Source organism: Lygodium microphyllum, chromosome 10 (assembly GCF_053477565.2).
Source record: "Lygodium microphyllum isolate KBCC chromosome 10, Lygodium_microphyllum_v1.1.10, whole genome shotgun sequence".
Classification (NCBI taxonomy): Eukaryota; Viridiplantae; Streptophyta; class Polypodiopsida; order Schizaeales; family Lygodiaceae; genus Lygodium; species Lygodium microphyllum.
The window spans coordinates 103445411-103462415 of record NC_141144.1 but is presented as its reverse complement, the minus strand read 5'-3'; the positions used below and the strand labels follow the sequence as shown (position 1 = coordinate 103462415).

The window sequence follows — 17005 nt, the reverse complement described above, 5'->3', positions numbered from 1 at the left end:
ATTTCTTTTCTCTCCCCCTGTCTTTCTTTATCTCTTTCTCTTTCTTTGTTGCCTCTCTCTTTGTTTTTATTCTCCCCGTTGTTTCTCTCACTCATTCTCCTCTCTCCCTTCCTCCCTCTCTCTCTCTCTCTCTCTCTCTCTCTCTTTCTCTCTCTCTCTCTCTCTTTGTTATCTTTCCTCTTTTTTTCCTCTCTCGTTCTCTCTTCCTCTTCCTTCCTTCTTCTCCTCCTCTCTCTCTCTCTCTCTCTCTCTCTCTCTCTCTCTCTCTCTCTCTCTCTCTCTCTCTCTCTCTCTCTCAATGCATCTCATTACAAAGAAAAACAAACAAAAGAAAAGAAGAAAACACAAGAGCAAAGCAAGAAGTGGCAATGTGGCTACCGCAAAGGCCTGAGGATGGATTCTTCACCTCCTCTTCATGACGTCCCTTCTTTCTCCTTCATACACTTCTCCCTCTTCTTCGTATATGGCGTTGGTGACGGTAGTGAGAAGCTCTCATTCTCTCTCTTTTCTTCTTCCTCTCAAGGTGACGATCTCTCTCTCTCTCTTGAAAATGTTTGTGTCAGCAAATGCAGCGTTCAGGTTTTCGGCGCTTTTTTTTTCTTAGACCGGCATTGCTATTAGCGTCGCTAACAACGTCACAAAATTGATTTTGCGATGCTATTAGCAATGCCACTATTTTATGTTGCAAATGGCCGTTGCTTATTTTCCATTCCCTTGTAGTGCTTGAACATTCTATTTGAGTAGCTTTGTAAGAGATATCTTTCCATGAAGCTAGCTTATCTTTGTAAACATGACATAGACTCAAGATGTCAATAGCCAATGTGCTCCTTATGAGCATGAATAACCTAACCCACCAAATGGCTAAGAAACAAAAAATTTTGAGCCACCTCATCCACAACACCTTCATTCATGGATTCGATAAGCTCCACAATAGCTATTATGCATGCAAGTACTCTATTATCAAAAGACTCGAGGATAATTGATCATCCATGACCTAAAATTAACAAAGAAAAAAGAACCATGTCACAGATATACTTGAACATTTTCCCTAGCATGTGAAACAAAATACAATTATAGAATTTACCATGCATGATAAAAACTAAACTTTTTGGAACCATAATAGCAAATTCAATTTCATGGACCAATAGAATGCAATTACACATATAATAATTCAAAGTTTCATAAACTACAATCCTAGCTTACAAAGTAATGATGTTGATGACAAATTTAGAGCCCTAAGACAAGTATGGATGATGGACAATTTGATAAGAGCATTACTTATTCTTTTCCATGCTTTTTAAGAAAGTCAAGCAACCCAGACACTGTTGTTGTCAAGTTTCTTAGCAAAGAAAGTTTTTGTGGCTCAATCACTTTGCGATCAACATTGGAATCCTATTGTTGTGCTGCCATATCAAGTAATGAATCTTCTAAAGTTCTATCCTTTTTGATGCATTACTGTTGGTTTTGTTTTGTGGTGGAGTCACTTTGGCTATTTCAGCTTATGCTTTTGTAGCTTCTGAAACACTTGCATTTTCATGTTGTCCACTTGATTCTTTTTGGGACACATTGTCAATATCTTTGTTTGCATTGTCTTCTTCGGTTCCATCCAGAGCTACAATCTCTGTAAGATCATCGTCATCCACTGCAACCCCTTTAGCTGCTGAAGCATGGCTATACCTCACCACATTGGCACAAAAGTGCATGTACTCATCAACAATGTCAAACCAATGGCATGTGATTTTTTTATCATTCCCTGATATGCTACTGTAAGAGTTGTACTTTTTTTAGCTGTCATAAACACACCCCCATCTCTTCCTATAGCTCTCACTATCCTTGTCAAAGTCTAGGAAAAGAGATGACAATTGGATTGCCACTTTGGACCACAAGTCTATCCCTTGCTTCGAGGGCTTTCCAAATTCATCATTCACAGAGCCTCAAATGTGGATCAATTGACCAACCCATGCATCCTTCCACATCTCCCTCTTTTTATCCTTATCACGTGACTCTTCATGGAGAGTATTCTTAGTAGACTTTTTTTGCTATGGAGTCCTCTTTCTCTTCGTCCTAGTAGCTAGATTGGTTGCTACCTTCACAAGCTATGTAGTGGACTCAAATGATGGAGGTGTAGGTATTCATGTAGTAGGTGTAAGATCGACCTACTGCAACATGGGTTGCAAAGGCCTTTGGTATGGCTTGAATGCATAATGTGAAGGTATAACCAAGCATGGGGATATGGATGGTTAAGAATATGATGTTGGACGAATAGGAAGCATACTAATGTGGCTAGTGGGGGTGTCATGGATGGCCACAAGTGAAGAAAGGTGGACCACACATTTGCGGAAGCTTGTCATGTGGAGTTTGGGAGTTCATTATGAAGTCCTACAAAAATAACAACCAGTATTGCATGCAATATAAATGCCAATTACAAGAGCTTATGTCAATCATGCAAACATAACTCACACGAAATTGAAAATGGAAAAGCTAGGTAATATCCACAAATGCAAATGCAATTTAGTCAATGTGAGCAAGATAAACCTTATAGAAAACACTCTACCAATCCCCCATCTATAGCATAATTAGAACAACCTATGATTATCTATCTTACAAAAACAAAGCTATAGATAATCAATCTTAGAAAAATGTATCTTCCACAAAATGCCTAATGCATTTCAACATGCATAGGTGAGTGTGATTCAACATTCATGGATGTTTAATTAAATCAAACAAAGTTTGTTGTAGAAAAATCACAGAACACACACAAAGAGAGAGAGAGGGAGGGAGGGAGGGAGGGAGGGAGGGAGGGAGGGAGGGAGGGAGGGAGGGAGGGAGGGAGGGAGGGAGGGAGGGAGAGAGAGAGAGAGAGAGAGAGAGAGAGAGAGAGAGAGAGAGAGAGAGAGAGAGAGAGAGAGAGAGAACTTAGTTTTGATGAAATGGCTTTTCCTCTCTAGAGCCCTGATTGTATTTGCCAATCACAAAAATGTAGTATCTGGTTCCTGCAACAAGTAATAAAAATTTAATTACCTTCAACAAGCAATTAAAGTATGTACGAATCATTAGAGTTAGACAAACTATGTGCAACAAAAAATTTGTAGAATAGAGTATGTTGAGAGAGAGAAAAAGAGATTAAAAGGACCAAATCATTACAACTTTGTTGAGAATAGAGGAGAGGATATATATATATATATATATATAGAGAGAGAGAGAGAGAGAGAGAGAGAGAGAGAGAGAGAGAGAGAGAGAGTGTTTAATGACTCTAATGATGTGATTGTATTTGTCTCTAATGTTGAGAATCTTCAACTTGGTTCTTGTAGTAATGAATTGAAAATTTTAGATACTTCCATCAAGTATAAAAATATATACATCAATGAAAGAGAGAGTGATGAGAAGAACTCACAGAAGAATTGTGTGAGACCAGTGTAGCAGCAATGGTGCTTGCCCTCTCTCTTTATGGAGGCCTCAAAGAGGTTTCCCACCATCTTTGCCTCCATCAGTGTGTAATCATAGTGATGGAGGCAGAAATGGGGACCTTGATATCATTGGCTCTTCTCCCCCCTACTTGTTGATGGACGGGGAATCACAGCCCAATAAACTTTTGGGGAAGGGCGTGAGGAGGTGGAGATTTTCCCCCCATTTTTTTGCTTATCCTAAACCTTTGTCTGAAAACAATTATGCCAATAATCAGATATTTATCTCTTCTGATTGGTTGTAAGGGCCATTCACCTTTTCATGTTCCAGAATCCGTAAGGGGCCTAAGGACATGAACTTCCATTGAGAAAAGTAATCCACACTTGACAAGTTTTGAACCATTCCCCAAGAGACACATACCTCAAAGCCCTAACCATTAAAACAAGTGCTCTTTTTTGAGAGATTGTTGTGTGTCTATGTGTAAACGACCGACAGAGCGGACGGCGCCGTGTGTAACAGGGCTCAGATAGCACGTATTAGAGGCGTCGTCTCACACGTGCAATGTCGGCTGGATACGTAGGGGCTTTTTTTGTGAGATAGAGAGGATTGCTTTGGTTTCACTCCAGCTTGGGTGGTGATGGTTTGGATTTTACTCTAAGGCGGGTACGTTCTTATTCGGTTGATCAGAGGCGGCTTCCTACCGAGCTGATATGAGAGAGAGAGAGAGAGAAACCTGTAGATTTCTCGTGGTTTATCCAGGCGGCAACCTTTCTTGTTGATTCTACCTGAAGCCCATCGCATCACTTGCCACCTCTGCTTAAAGAGAGCATTATCCCCATGGGCAGAAGAAGGCAGCCTCTCATATTAGAACGCACAGCCGAGGCTCTCTCCACCTTCAACACGCAAATTGGCTACCGCCATGATCACGTTACAGCACCTTCTTTCATCAAGCTGCAATCTGGGCTCCTTCTCCTTCCACCGGAGTCAGCACAGGATCATCAGGCATTATGGCAGTACTTGGAAAGCCAGGGAGTCCAATCGGATGAGAGTAATTTGATTGGGCTTTCTGCGTCTACACTGAGGCGACTGTCGCTATGCTCTGGTTCGTGGGTAAGTGTTTGTCCTTCTTCAACTGGACATGCTCGACTTCTTTTAAACACATCATTAAGTTACATGGGGTCATGCCCACACACTTTTTGATACTTCATTCACTTCCATACACTGATATGCACAGCGGTTTATGAATTACGGTTCTTATCAGAATTGTACTTCTGACAATCTATGTTTTGTATGTCTTTTTGTTCCTTTTCTGTGGTGAAATTTAGTTACATGTGGACATGCTCATACACTTTTGATACATCATTCACTTACATGCATTGATATGGTTAGCGATTAGTGAATCACAGTTGTCACCGTTAGTATACTTATGACTATGTATGTCTTGCATTTGCTTTGTTCCTTTTCTGGGGTGAAACCACAGTTCTGTATTATACTAATAGAACAAAGTTCATCATTAGTGTGACCATGACTATTGTGAGCTTTGACCTAATCCCCTGTCCAGCATGAGGCGTTTTCCACTGATCCTAAGAGTCATTGGGAAGGACAAGAAGAAGGATGACAAGGAGTCCTCCATGTTATAAGTGGCTGCAAAAGGATTATCTACATTCTAAGGGAGAGAATATTGAAAGAAGGATTGTCTACATTCTAAGATAAAGAATTTGAGGATCACACTATAGCGCTTGTTTAGATGAGAAGAGCTTTTAAAGGTGCAATTCTCTCTCTCTCTCTCTCTCTCTCTCTCTCTCTCTCTATCATAGAGGACTCTCTTCCTATGAGAGAACAAAAACAAGCTAAATAGTAGATGAGCGCTTCTGACAAAGGCACAACCTATACCAAGTCTTCCCCCTTTGGCAACAAATCCTCTTTGTAGATAGGAAGAGTAAGTGCATGTGTTTGTGTGGAGCCTAGTAGATGAGAGCCTTAGAGTTTAGTGGGAGCTCATTGTCGCTTTGGTTCAATGTCTTTTCTTGAACCTGGATTGGTTGTGTGACTGCTCACCGTCATGTATTTTGTCTTTATACTATTTTTTGCCTCTTTTTTTACGAGATGCCAATGCTTGACCATTTTTGCCTTGGTCCATAGAATTCTTGTGTATCTCTTTAGCCAATAAACTACCCCCGAGATTATTCAACTTCAGCTCACCATCTCGAGTTGAATTATTGATGGTTGTCTTAAAGGTATTCCATGATGTAGGCAAGGAGCACAACAAAAAGATTGCCTTAACCTCATTTTCAAACTTCAATTTGAGCTTGCATTTGACCAAATATGATGTTGAATTCCTTAAGGTGGGATGTGATAGTAGTGCCCTCCTTCATCTATAACTCAGATGATTGTTTCATGAGATACACCGTATTAGAGGCACTTTCCTTCTCATCAGTGCCACATAGTATCTTTCGTAAGCCATGTGCTCTGGTCTCATTCACAACTTAAAATGCATAGATTTTATTAAGTGCAGCCTAATAGTGGAATTGGCCATTGTATCAAGCTTCAATGAATCCTCTTCAAACATGTCTATTGGTTTTGCATCTATGCCTCTTATGGCAAGGGCATCTTGGATCTGCTTCTTCCACAAATTGAAGTTAGTACCATCAAACTTCCTAATGTTATATAGTTCTGTGTCCATTGCAGATGATGAAGCAATACTTCCTTTTCCATAACAACATCTAGTAGTTCAAAAGTACATCAATAGACTACTCTTTGTGAAACCATCGTAGTACATCAAGGAACAATGTTCTTGCTCATTCACAAACAAATATGCATGGAAAGTATGACAATACACGTAGCTCATAAATAGCTACAACATATATATCAAAGTCTCTACTTGAGTAACACTTGGTGCATGCAATAGTAGCCAACAACAAACTCCAAAACTATAAAGTTTGTAATTTGTAACCTATGCCAAACAATCTGCAACTTGAAATTGTTTGTTTCTAACAATTTGTCACGAGTTACTGATGCCTGATAACCTATATATAGTGTCTCTATAGTGAACATTGTATGCCTTGACTTGTTTTGTAGCTTCTAAATAACCTTTGCAAAATTGTAGAAAAAGTCAGAATAGCCTATGTAGCACTTTCATGTAAAAAAAGGAGCCCAAAATCACCTCATATCAAAAAATGGAGTAGACTAAGTCCTTATGGGCTTGGTCTGAGAAATTGTAACCTTTTTGTGCATGTCAAATCTCATCCAAAATGGAGATTTTAAAGATTTTTGTTGGTGGCGTTTGCGGGAGACTCTTACATGCCTTGTTACCAGTTGATGTAGTTGCAAGGAGAATGGAGATTGCACGCACGCGTGCACACACACACACACACACACACACACACACACACACACATAAATGTCTACTGAGGCCAAAATCGGCCTATGAGATATCACCATATACAATGATGATTATCACATTGGGTGTCAAAGTGTGACATATTGAGATGTCAGCTATGATGGCAAGATGTGATCTGTGATGGTGATATACAGTGCTAAGAGAAACTACAAAGGTATACAATACACGATAATGTGAGGAGAGAGAGAATGGGGAAATCTATGGATATGCTAATTCCATCCAGTGGGGATTAGGGGATAGAGTATGTCATACATCCCTAAGGAGATGATATGGTGGTAGTATCTGGTTTGATCTCCCATCTCTATCAGATATTGATTGTGGTGTTGACGAATCTCCCTCATCTCTTTTTGGAATATTCTCTATGTCTCAAAGCCTTGTTTCTGTGGCTGGCATGTTGCTATGATCTCCTAAGCTCTCTAGACTCTCTCCCCTTTGTGCCGGTACTATGTGTGGGGTCACCATTTGGAAGAAGTCAAGAAGTTGTGATTACTTGCCTCCCCTAGGTGTCGTGCCATCCTGTAACAACGATGTACGGAGCCTTTAGATATTTATTAAGAATTGGCATAATTGGCATTGATTTGGTGACTCCATGATAGATCTGAGAGAAAAGTCATCCGTGAAAAGTGTGGGGTATTTGCCTCGAACCTTATCGTAGGCTATACATTTGCATACATAGTGCTTCTCACTCTGATGTGTAGTTTTCTAAGCTTAGAGTGAATGTGCAGAGAGTTGAGAGCAGTAGAGTGAGAGAGTGAGCACGACACTTGATGTTTGGTACAAAGACTAGTGTACCACTTTTAGGTTTTGAATATATATATAAAGTAAAACAAGTTAAGGGTGCGTTCACACCGGAACATGGTAAAAGGCACAGTGAGCCTTTATTTCCAACAACCTCCCATCTAAAGGCAATGTGCCTGAAGGTAGAGGAAAGAATCAGCTAAGTCTATGTATGTATAGAGCTGAAAGACACATATACTATCCAACCCCCATCATTTGGTGGCAATGAACAAACTGCTCAACTGGAAGACTCTTTGTAAGGTCTGCAGGGTTATCATTTGTATGTACCTTGACAAGCTCAATGCGCTTTGCTGTCAAGTATATCCTTGGTAAAGTGATACTTCACCTGTATGTGCTTTGTCTTTGCGTGAAAGACAGGATTCCGTGCTAGCATGATAGCACTCTGACTATCACAGTGGAGGATAGGAACCTCTGTAATCCCAAGCTCTCTCACTAAACGTGAAAGCCATAAAGCCTCTTTGCATGCCTTTGTGGCAGCCACATATTTTGCCTTTGTAGTAGACAATGCAACACACTTTTGCAGCCTAGATATCCAAGAGACTGCTCCTCTTGTGAACATGAACACATATCCTAAAGTAGACTTCCTGCAATCTGGATGGCCAACATAGTCTACATCCGTAAAACCGACAGCAGATGACTTCTGCTTACCAAAGCAAATACACAAATCCTTTGTGCCATTAAGGTGTCTCATGATAACCTTCACTGCTTCCCAATGCTTTTTGCTAGGATATGCCATGTATCTATTAACCACTCCCACCGCAAATGCAATGTCAGGACGTGTAGCAATCATAGCATACATCAAGCTACCAACAATGGAAGCATAGGGTATCTTGGCTATTTCAGCATTTCCATCATCTAATGTAGGGTTGTCATCTGCACTAAGTTTCACATATGGAGGCAATGGTACACTAATTGCTTCCCCCCCTTCCATATTGAAACGCTGCAAAACTCTTGTAATATACTCGTGTTGTGACAGATGAAGCAGACTCTTTGATCTGTCTCTGAGTATACGCATGTCAAGAATGTGATTTGCCTCACTAAGATCTTTCATATAAAAGCTATTGTGTAGACTACGCTTTAAGGAGTCCCAAGGCATGAACATCCTTGCCTGCAATTAGCATGTCATCCATATACAAAACCAAGAGAATAAGGCTGTCATCTGTTGCCTTCTTGGTGTATAAGCAGTGATCAACTTGAGAAGGATGAAATCCCTGAGATTGCATGAATGTATCAAATTTGTGATACCATTCTCGTGGTGCCTGCTTCAGCCCATACAAACTCTTGTTGCGTTTATATACCATGTGCTCTTGTTTTTACATATTTCAGGCTGCAAGCTGCAAGCTGTGGAGACTGTCCTTGGGGCCGACCAAGATTGAGATCTTCGAGGTGAAGACATATGCAGATATTCTCTCTGCACCCATGTATATTTCTGCATCCTTATACAACATTCTTCACTGCGGATTTTTTTGCGTTTCACTCTCTTTCTCTCTCTCTCTCTCTCTCTGTTTACTCTTTGTCTTGGTCATTCGCTTCCACATTGCTTCACTCTAAAAAATGGAATGCTGTCAGAGCATTTGGGGTAAAAAGTCTACTACAGGGGTAAGAGATAGTAGGGTGAAGGGAGATTCAGGGAGAGGAGTAGACGGAAGAGGAGGGGTTTAAAGAAATAGAAGATGTAGAAGCATACTCAGAGAGATGAAGCCTGTCAATGTATTTCTGCATTCTGAGAAGATAAATCGCTTGTAGACAAAAAACGTGCATAAAACAATGGCTTCCTTTTTGCTTCTTAGATTGCCAATCTGATGCGTCCACTAGCTCCAAAAGAGGGGTAAAACACAAGGACTCTTGTCTAGAATTCTCCTAGATCACTCCTTCTTCTTCTCCCAGTTCGGAGTGCTGGCTTTCTCTCTGCTGCTCTGTGGGAGCTTTCACTCAACCACCAAGACCCTCGGACCGCTTATTGTTTCAAGCGTTCCAAGCCGAGTACTAATGGCTACCTCTCATATAGCCGGCGCACCATCCATATCTACGGGTATAGTGAGCTTATCTTGATGCCGTTCGAGTTACCTCCTCTCCCGCGCACTCCGGTAGCTTCACGATCCAAGTGCAAGCTTCAAGCAAGCTCCATCCTCAAGCTCCACACTCCAAGCTCCATTTCCGCGAGCAAGAGAAGAGAAGAGAAGAAGAGAGGAGACGATGAAGAGCTTCTCCTCCTCAGTCCCTCACCCTCACACACTCACTCCCTCACACTCTCACACTCCCTCCCTCAAGCACAAGCTCAAGCAAGCAAGAAGAAGAAGAAGAAGAAGAAGAAGAGGAGAGCTACTTTTGGCCACACACAAGAATGAGCTTCTCATTCACTTTTCAACTTTATATACAAAACCCTAAATCCCTTTTGGGCGGTCATCCCCTTTTCCCATTTTTACATGGCCGGCCGTAGCCTTGTTGGCCCTTTTTCCCATTGTCATTCTATCTTCCTAGCTTCCTTTCCACCGCCCATCTACATTTACAAATTGCACGGGTGAGAGCCCGGCGCTCCTTGAATTAAACCATGATGCACTTGTGCTCTTTTACAAAAGTTTTGACTTGCGCTTTTCCTTGTGCGCCTTTCTCCCTTATTTAAGACTCTTCTCCTTGTGCGTCTTTGTCTTCCGTTTCTCTTTTCCTTGGCCTTTGTTTTTTTCTTCTGCTTTAGCTTGTCCGGATTTTCCACCTTCGTTCGTTTGAGGGTTAACATTACCCCCCTCCTAGACAAGTGCCAGTCCCATGGCACTCACCGTCGTAGGTAGTAAGCTGTAGCATGCACCGAAGACGTGGGTGAGGACACATGTGGCTTTCGTGGAGGAGTGTTGGTGGTGGTGTGGCAGAAGGTCCTGGGGGCCTGTTGGTGGCCAAGGTGGCTAGTGGAAGGGTTGTTGGAGTTGGTGGCAGGGCTGTTCGGTGTTGGGGATTGCATTGATGGCCAGCACAAGTGTAGCTTTGTTGGGGATTCTGTACATGTTGATTCTTGGCAGGCTTACAGGGTGATAAGGATAGGAATTCAGAGTTGAGTGTTGATGAAGAGCGAACGACACCTTCGTTGGAGTCTTCAATACCTGCAATTGAAAACCTCTCATGTGGTCTCCCCCTAAGGGTAGTGCTAGTCTTCTCTATTGTGTACAAGAGATAGTGCAATTAGTTTGGGAAACAGGTCGAACTCTAAGCAAGCTGAGAGTATTGTCCTGCACTTGAGGACCCAAAGTGTGTATATACTTCGGTGCAGATATTATGTGAGTGCTTGTGTATACTTAGATATTACTTAGTTAGAAGACTGTCGGCCTGGTTCCTTGTATAGCAATGGATCAGTGAAGCAAGGGCTTAGTTCATGGAAAAATTTGTCGATGAAGACGGGGAGTACACTTAAAGATTACTTGAGACATCTTTATGGTCTTGTCAAGGCAATGCAGCACAATTAAGCTTTGTGATGTCTTAGCTTTTGGTAGCTAGTGGCTACTCGTAGTGCTTGAAAAGTATGGTGTACTTTTCCAGTGTCTTTTATGCCTTGACTTTTCCAGTGTCTTTCATGCCTTGCTTACCACTGTTGATTGTAACGGCATTGAGATGAAGTGCAAAAGAATTGTGCAAGTGGTTCAGGGTGACAGGTCTAACCATAGGCGAGGCGAGCTCCCAAGGTATGTCCTGCCCTTGATGTGCCCTGAACAATTGTGGGGGATGTACAAAGGGCTAGGGGATTAGGGACGGAGCCAGCCGACCAAGGTCACTGGACGTATCTAATTTGAGAACCCCTAGGTGCGGTGCTGTGATTGTGTGTGTGTGTTTTTTTTTTCTCTCTCTCTTTCTTTTCTCTTTTTTTTTCTTTCTTTCTTTCTTTTTCTTTTCTCTTTTTCTTTGTTTTTTTTTTCTTTTTCTTTTTTCCTTCTTTTTTTTTTGTGGTGGAAAAAATGAATACAATCAATGCCATACTTTGAGGCTGTTAGCCTTTCATTTGGATTTGAGAAATGTTGGGATCCAAAGGCTATGAAGAATGGATATTACAAAGATGATTGTGTCACCAGCCTTGATGCTAGAGGAACTGTTGTTGAGATGAAGAGATACACTTGAGATTTTGCAAACCTCTTTGTAATATGTGAGACATCGAACAATTGAGGTAGCACTTGGAGTGAGCTGTGCATGGACAAGGGCAGAGCATCTTGCGAATTGAATCTTGGATGATGAAGAGACGTTCGCCCTTGTTGAGAGTGTGGCTTCTGCCCGAACATAGAGTTGGCCAAGAAGGAGGAGGTAATCGATGATTATGCCTTGGCCATGCTCAATTGCAATATGTGCTTTTTCTGCAAAGGTATCCTTGGGTTCCCATCCAGTGGCGTTTCCGTCATGGCTTTTGTTTTTTGGTATCCTGTCACTTTCTCCATAATGGTTCTTTGTGGGGTTGGTGATCTTGTGGTAACTTGGATATTAAACGCTTCTAGCTCTTGACCTGTGTCATTCTGCATCCTTCTTTTTGCAAATCCTTCTTTTCGCAAATCCTTCTTTTTGCAAATCCTTCTTTTTACGTGGTGGAAAAAATGAATACAATCAATGCCATACTTTGAGGCTGTTAGCCTTTCATTTGGATTTGAGAAATGTTGGGATCCAAAGGCTATGAAGAATGGATATTACAAAGATGATTGTGTCACCAGCCTTGATGCTAGAGGAACTGTTGTTGAGATGAAGAGATACACTTAAGATTTTGCAAACCTCTTTGTAATATGTGAAACATCGAACAATTGAGGTAGCACTTGGAGTGAGCTGTGCATGGACAAGGGCAGAGCATCTTGCGAATTGAATCTTGGATGATGAAGAGACGTTCACCCTTGTTGAGAGTGTGGCTCCTGCCCGAATATAGAGTTGGCCAAGAAGGAGGAGGTAATTGATGATTATGCCTTGGCCATGCTCAATTGCAATATGTGCTTTTTCTGCAAAGGTATCCTTGGGTTCCCATCCAGTGGCGTTTCCGTCATGGCTTTTGTTTTTTGGTATCCTGTCACTTTCTCCATAATGGTTCTTTGTGGGGTTGGTGGTCTTGTGGTGACTTGGATATTAAACGCTTCTAGCCCTTGACCTGTGTCACTTTGTGAGAGTATATGCTCGCTTGCGTTAAGTACATCGGACCAATGCAATCATGTTAAGACATAATTTTTCAGAATGCTATGATGCCTATCCCATTACTTGTTAAGGTCGCATACATTAACGGTAGGTGAATGAAGTGTGTATAAGTGGGGATATTGCCTCTTTACTCATAAAAAACAAAAAGTTCTGGCATGATGACTTGCCAAGCTACTTGTACATCATAGGGGCTTAGTCTATACCATAGGTACTAGGCGGGGTGAGTCCGGTTGGCTAGGCGACCGCGGCGGTGCTAGTGCGGGGCTCCTGTGAGGTTGGGCAGGGAATATGTCGGCCGGGAAATAAATGGTGTAGTCCCGGGCCGCTACCGTTTCCAGAATGTCTTTAAACAATTCATTAAATTCTGCCCTATCCCTGGCCGCCTTGTTACTTCGTGAGCATCTGGTGCCCGAGCGTGCGTTGGGAGTCTGTGCAACTGGCATTGCCACATTTTGTGTGCCTCCCTGAGCGTCCGCTCCCCTGGCCCGCAGATTCTTCGGCCTTCGTCCGGGGCGGTGTCGCTTGGGGCCGCGTTTCTTGGCATACCTTTTAAGAGTGGGCACATAGTGCACTGGCGGAGGGGCATGTGCTGCATGTTCCCGTCGGCTGCGGAGAGCGTCCTTGCAAGCTAGCTGCCCTTGGTTCTCCATGCTTTCCTCGCAAGGGGACCTGTAAGATGCGAATCAAGGATTAGGATTTGTTACATGATAAGACCATTCATATGTAAGGGATTATAGAGTGGGTTATCAAGCGCATAGGACGAGGAGGGGAGGGGTAGGGCATGCAATGCTTGTTGTAGAGGGATGGCCCCCGTGATGTATATTTAGCCTCCTGCCATTAGCAGATCTTGGTTCACACCGAGTTACGTCAGCTGGCGGTCCTGGATTTAGGCAGGGCTCCTCCTCGGAAGGATAGACCAGAAAGGGGGAAAGGTGTATAGAAAGGGACGGTACCCCATCTACACCATCAGAGTCGTTGGTCAAGGCTTCCTATGGCGCCAGTTGCACGCGATGCCTCTAGGCTGACGTCTACTACACCGAATCGTCCAGCGCCTTCCAGATAGGTGCAGGACACTACAAGGGAATGCCAGACATGCCTGGAATCACTGTGGTGCTCGAATCGAACGGCGCTCTAAGGATCTGTGCCCCTATTTCCCTGTTTTAGCCTATTATACAGCAACAAAGAACCCTACTGTTTGTTTCTTTTTCTTTGTTTTTTCCTATCCTAATGCATCCAATCACAAAGTAAATTCCTACACTACTTCATTCCACAACATAAATCTCAAGAAAGCAAAACACCTACTTGCCAAGGAGATCGAATACCATCTTCAACCCCCTCGCTTCCTACCCATCTACCTCAAGTACCGGTTCTGGGAAAACCCTACTCCAGTGCTCGATTCGAAGCGCGCAAGTGCTCAAGGCTTGAATCCGTTGGTCCCGGCAACGGAACCAAAATGTGGGAGCTTTCACTCAACCGCCAAGACCCTCGGACCGCTTATTGTTTCAAGCATTCCAAGCCGAGCACTAATGGCTACCTCTCACATAGCCGACGCACCATCCATATCTACGGGTGTAGTGAGCTTACCTTGATGCCGTTCGAGTTACCTCCTCTCCCGCGCACTCCGGTAGCTCCACGATCCAAGTGCAAGCTTCAAGCAAGCTTCATCCTCAAGCTCCACACTCCAAGCTCCATTGCCGCGAGCAAGACAAGAGAAGAGAAGAGAAGAGAAGAAGAGAGGAGACGATGGAGAGCTTCTCCTCCTCGGTCCCTCACCCTCACACACTCACTCCCTCACACTCACACTCCCTCCCTCAAGCACAAGCTCAAGCAAGCAAGAAGAAGAAGAAGAAGAAGAAGAGGAGAGCTACTTTTGGCCACACACAAGAATGAGCTTCTCATTCACTTTTCAACTTTATATACAAAACCCTAAATCCCTTTTGGGCGGTCATCCCCTTTTCCCCTTTTTACATGGCCGGCCGTAGCCTTGGCCATTTTTTCCATTGTTCTTCTATCTTCCTAGCTTCCTTTCCACCGCCCATCTATATTTACAAATTGCACGGGTGAGAGCCCGGCGCTCCTTGAATTAAACCATGATGCACTTGCGCTCTTTTACAAAAGTTTTGACTTGCGCTTTTCCTTGTGCGCCTTTCTCCCTTATTTAAGACTCTTCTCCTTGTGCGTCTTTGTTTTCCGTTTCTCTTTTCCTTGGTCTTTGTCTTTTTCTTCTGCTTTAGCTTTTCCGGATTTTCCACCTTCGTTCGTTTGAGGGTTAACATGCTCAGATCGCCAATCTGATGCTTCCACAGGCTCCAAAAGGGGGGTAAAACATGAGGACACCTGGCTAGAATTCTCCCAGATCACTTCTTTTTTTTCTCCCAGTTCGGAGTGCTGTTCACTGCCTGAAAACTGTGATCGTACGTTGCGTGATTTTGCAAATCCTTCTTTTTGCATAAAATCTCTTAAAAATAGCTGAAAGCTACGTACTTTCTTTTACATGTCATCCTATTCTAGAAGTTGTCTACAACTTTTGGATATTTACAAGAAATAATATCTAAAATATCAAAAATTGACTAAACTTTTTCAAAAATCTAGTATTTTTGAACCATCCACACTATGGACACTGACATTAATGACTAATATGGCATTGGCTCTCTAGATCAATAAGAAAGCCGAATAACAATGTATTTTAGAGTTTTTCACACTGTGTTCGCGTAGCGGCACGACATCCATCCCTCTTAACCTGCACATCCTCTGGCATGTGCCAAAGTCTTATGGATTTGCAGTGTCAGAAGAAGTATCTTCTGTCATGTCTGTTAGAATATTAAGCTCCCGTTACTCTTCAATCAGTCTATCTTTATGTGTGTGACCGATGATACTTCACCTGTATGTGCTTTGTCTTTGCATGAAAGACAGGATTCCGTGCTAGCATGATAGCACTCTGACTATCACAATGGAGAACAGGTAACTCTGTGATGCCAAGCTCTCCCACCAGACGTGAAAGCCATAAAGCCTCCTTGCATGCCTCACTAGCAGCTACATACTCTGCCTCTGTAGTAGACAATGCAACACACTTTTGTAGCCTGGAGATCCAAGAGACTGCTCCTCCTGTGAAAGTAAACACATACCTAGAAGTGGACGTCCTGCAGTCCGCATGACCAGCATAGTCTGCATCCGTAAAGCCAACAACATATGCCTTTTGCTTTTCAAAGCAGATGCACAACTTCTTTGTGCCTTCGAGGTATCTCATAATACCTTTCACTGCATCCCAATGCTTCTTGCCAGGGGTTGCCATGTATTTGTTAACCACTCCCACTGCAAAAGCAATGTTAGGACGTGTAGCAACCATAGCATACATCAAATTGCCAACATCTGAAGCATATGGTATCTTGGCCATTTCAGCCTTCTCATCATCAGATGTAGGGCTGTCCTCTGCACTGAGTTTCACATATGGAGGCAATGGAACCCCAATTGTTTTCCCCCCCTCCATATTGAAATGCTGCAAAACTTTGGAGATATATTCTTGCTGAGATAGATAGAGTAAGCCTTTAGATTTATCTTTGAGTATTCGCATGCCAAGAATGTGATTTGCATCACCAAGATCCTTCATGTCAAAGCTGCCATGAAGACTTTGCTTCAATGAATCCAAGGCAAGAGTATCCCTGCCAGCAATCAGCATGTCATCAACATACAAAACCAAGATAATTAGGCTGCCATCTATTGCCTTCTTGGTGTACAAGTAGTGATCCACTTGACTTCTATGAAAGCCTTGGGACTGCATGAATGTATCAAACTTATGATACCATTCTCTTGGTGCTTGTTTCAGCCCATACAAACTCCTTTTGAGTTTACATACCATTTGTTCTTTCCCTTGTTCAACAAACCCTTCAGGCTGCTGCATATATGTATTCATGCAGATCACCATGTAAAGACACAGTCTTTACATCCATCTGTATGAGCTCCATATCCTCAACTGCAACCAAGCCCAAAATGGTTCTCAATGTAGTCATCTTGACTACAGGAGAGAAAATCTCATCAAAGTCAATTCCATGCTCCTGCTTGTACCCCTTTGTAATCAATCTTGCTTTGTACTTTGGTGAGGAATCAGAAGTGACCTTCATTTTGTAAACCCATTTGCATGAAAGGTTTTTCTGCCCTTTAGGCAACTGCACCAAGTCCCAAGTGCCATTTTTTTCAAGAGATTCCATCTTTGACAGCATGGCTTTATACCATTTCTTGCTGTCCTGTCTGTCCATTGCT

At 42.6% G+C, this 17005-nt stretch overlaps 1 protein-coding gene across 1 annotated transcript in view; it reads left to right on the top strand.

Annotated features, from left to right (window-relative positions):
- Positions 1 to 3877: 3877 nt before the first annotated feature.
- PEX6 (peroxin 6) overlaps positions 3878 to 17005 on the top strand; it is a 117609-nt gene continuing 104481 nt past the window's right edge. The window contains exon 1 of the mRNA XM_087686698.1: positions 3878 to 4515. Within this exon, the coding sequence (XP_087542824.1) occupies positions 4243 to 4515 (273 nt within the window). The 5' untranslated portion in view covers positions 3878 to 4242. The remainder of the gene's footprint in view (positions 4516 to 17005) is intronic.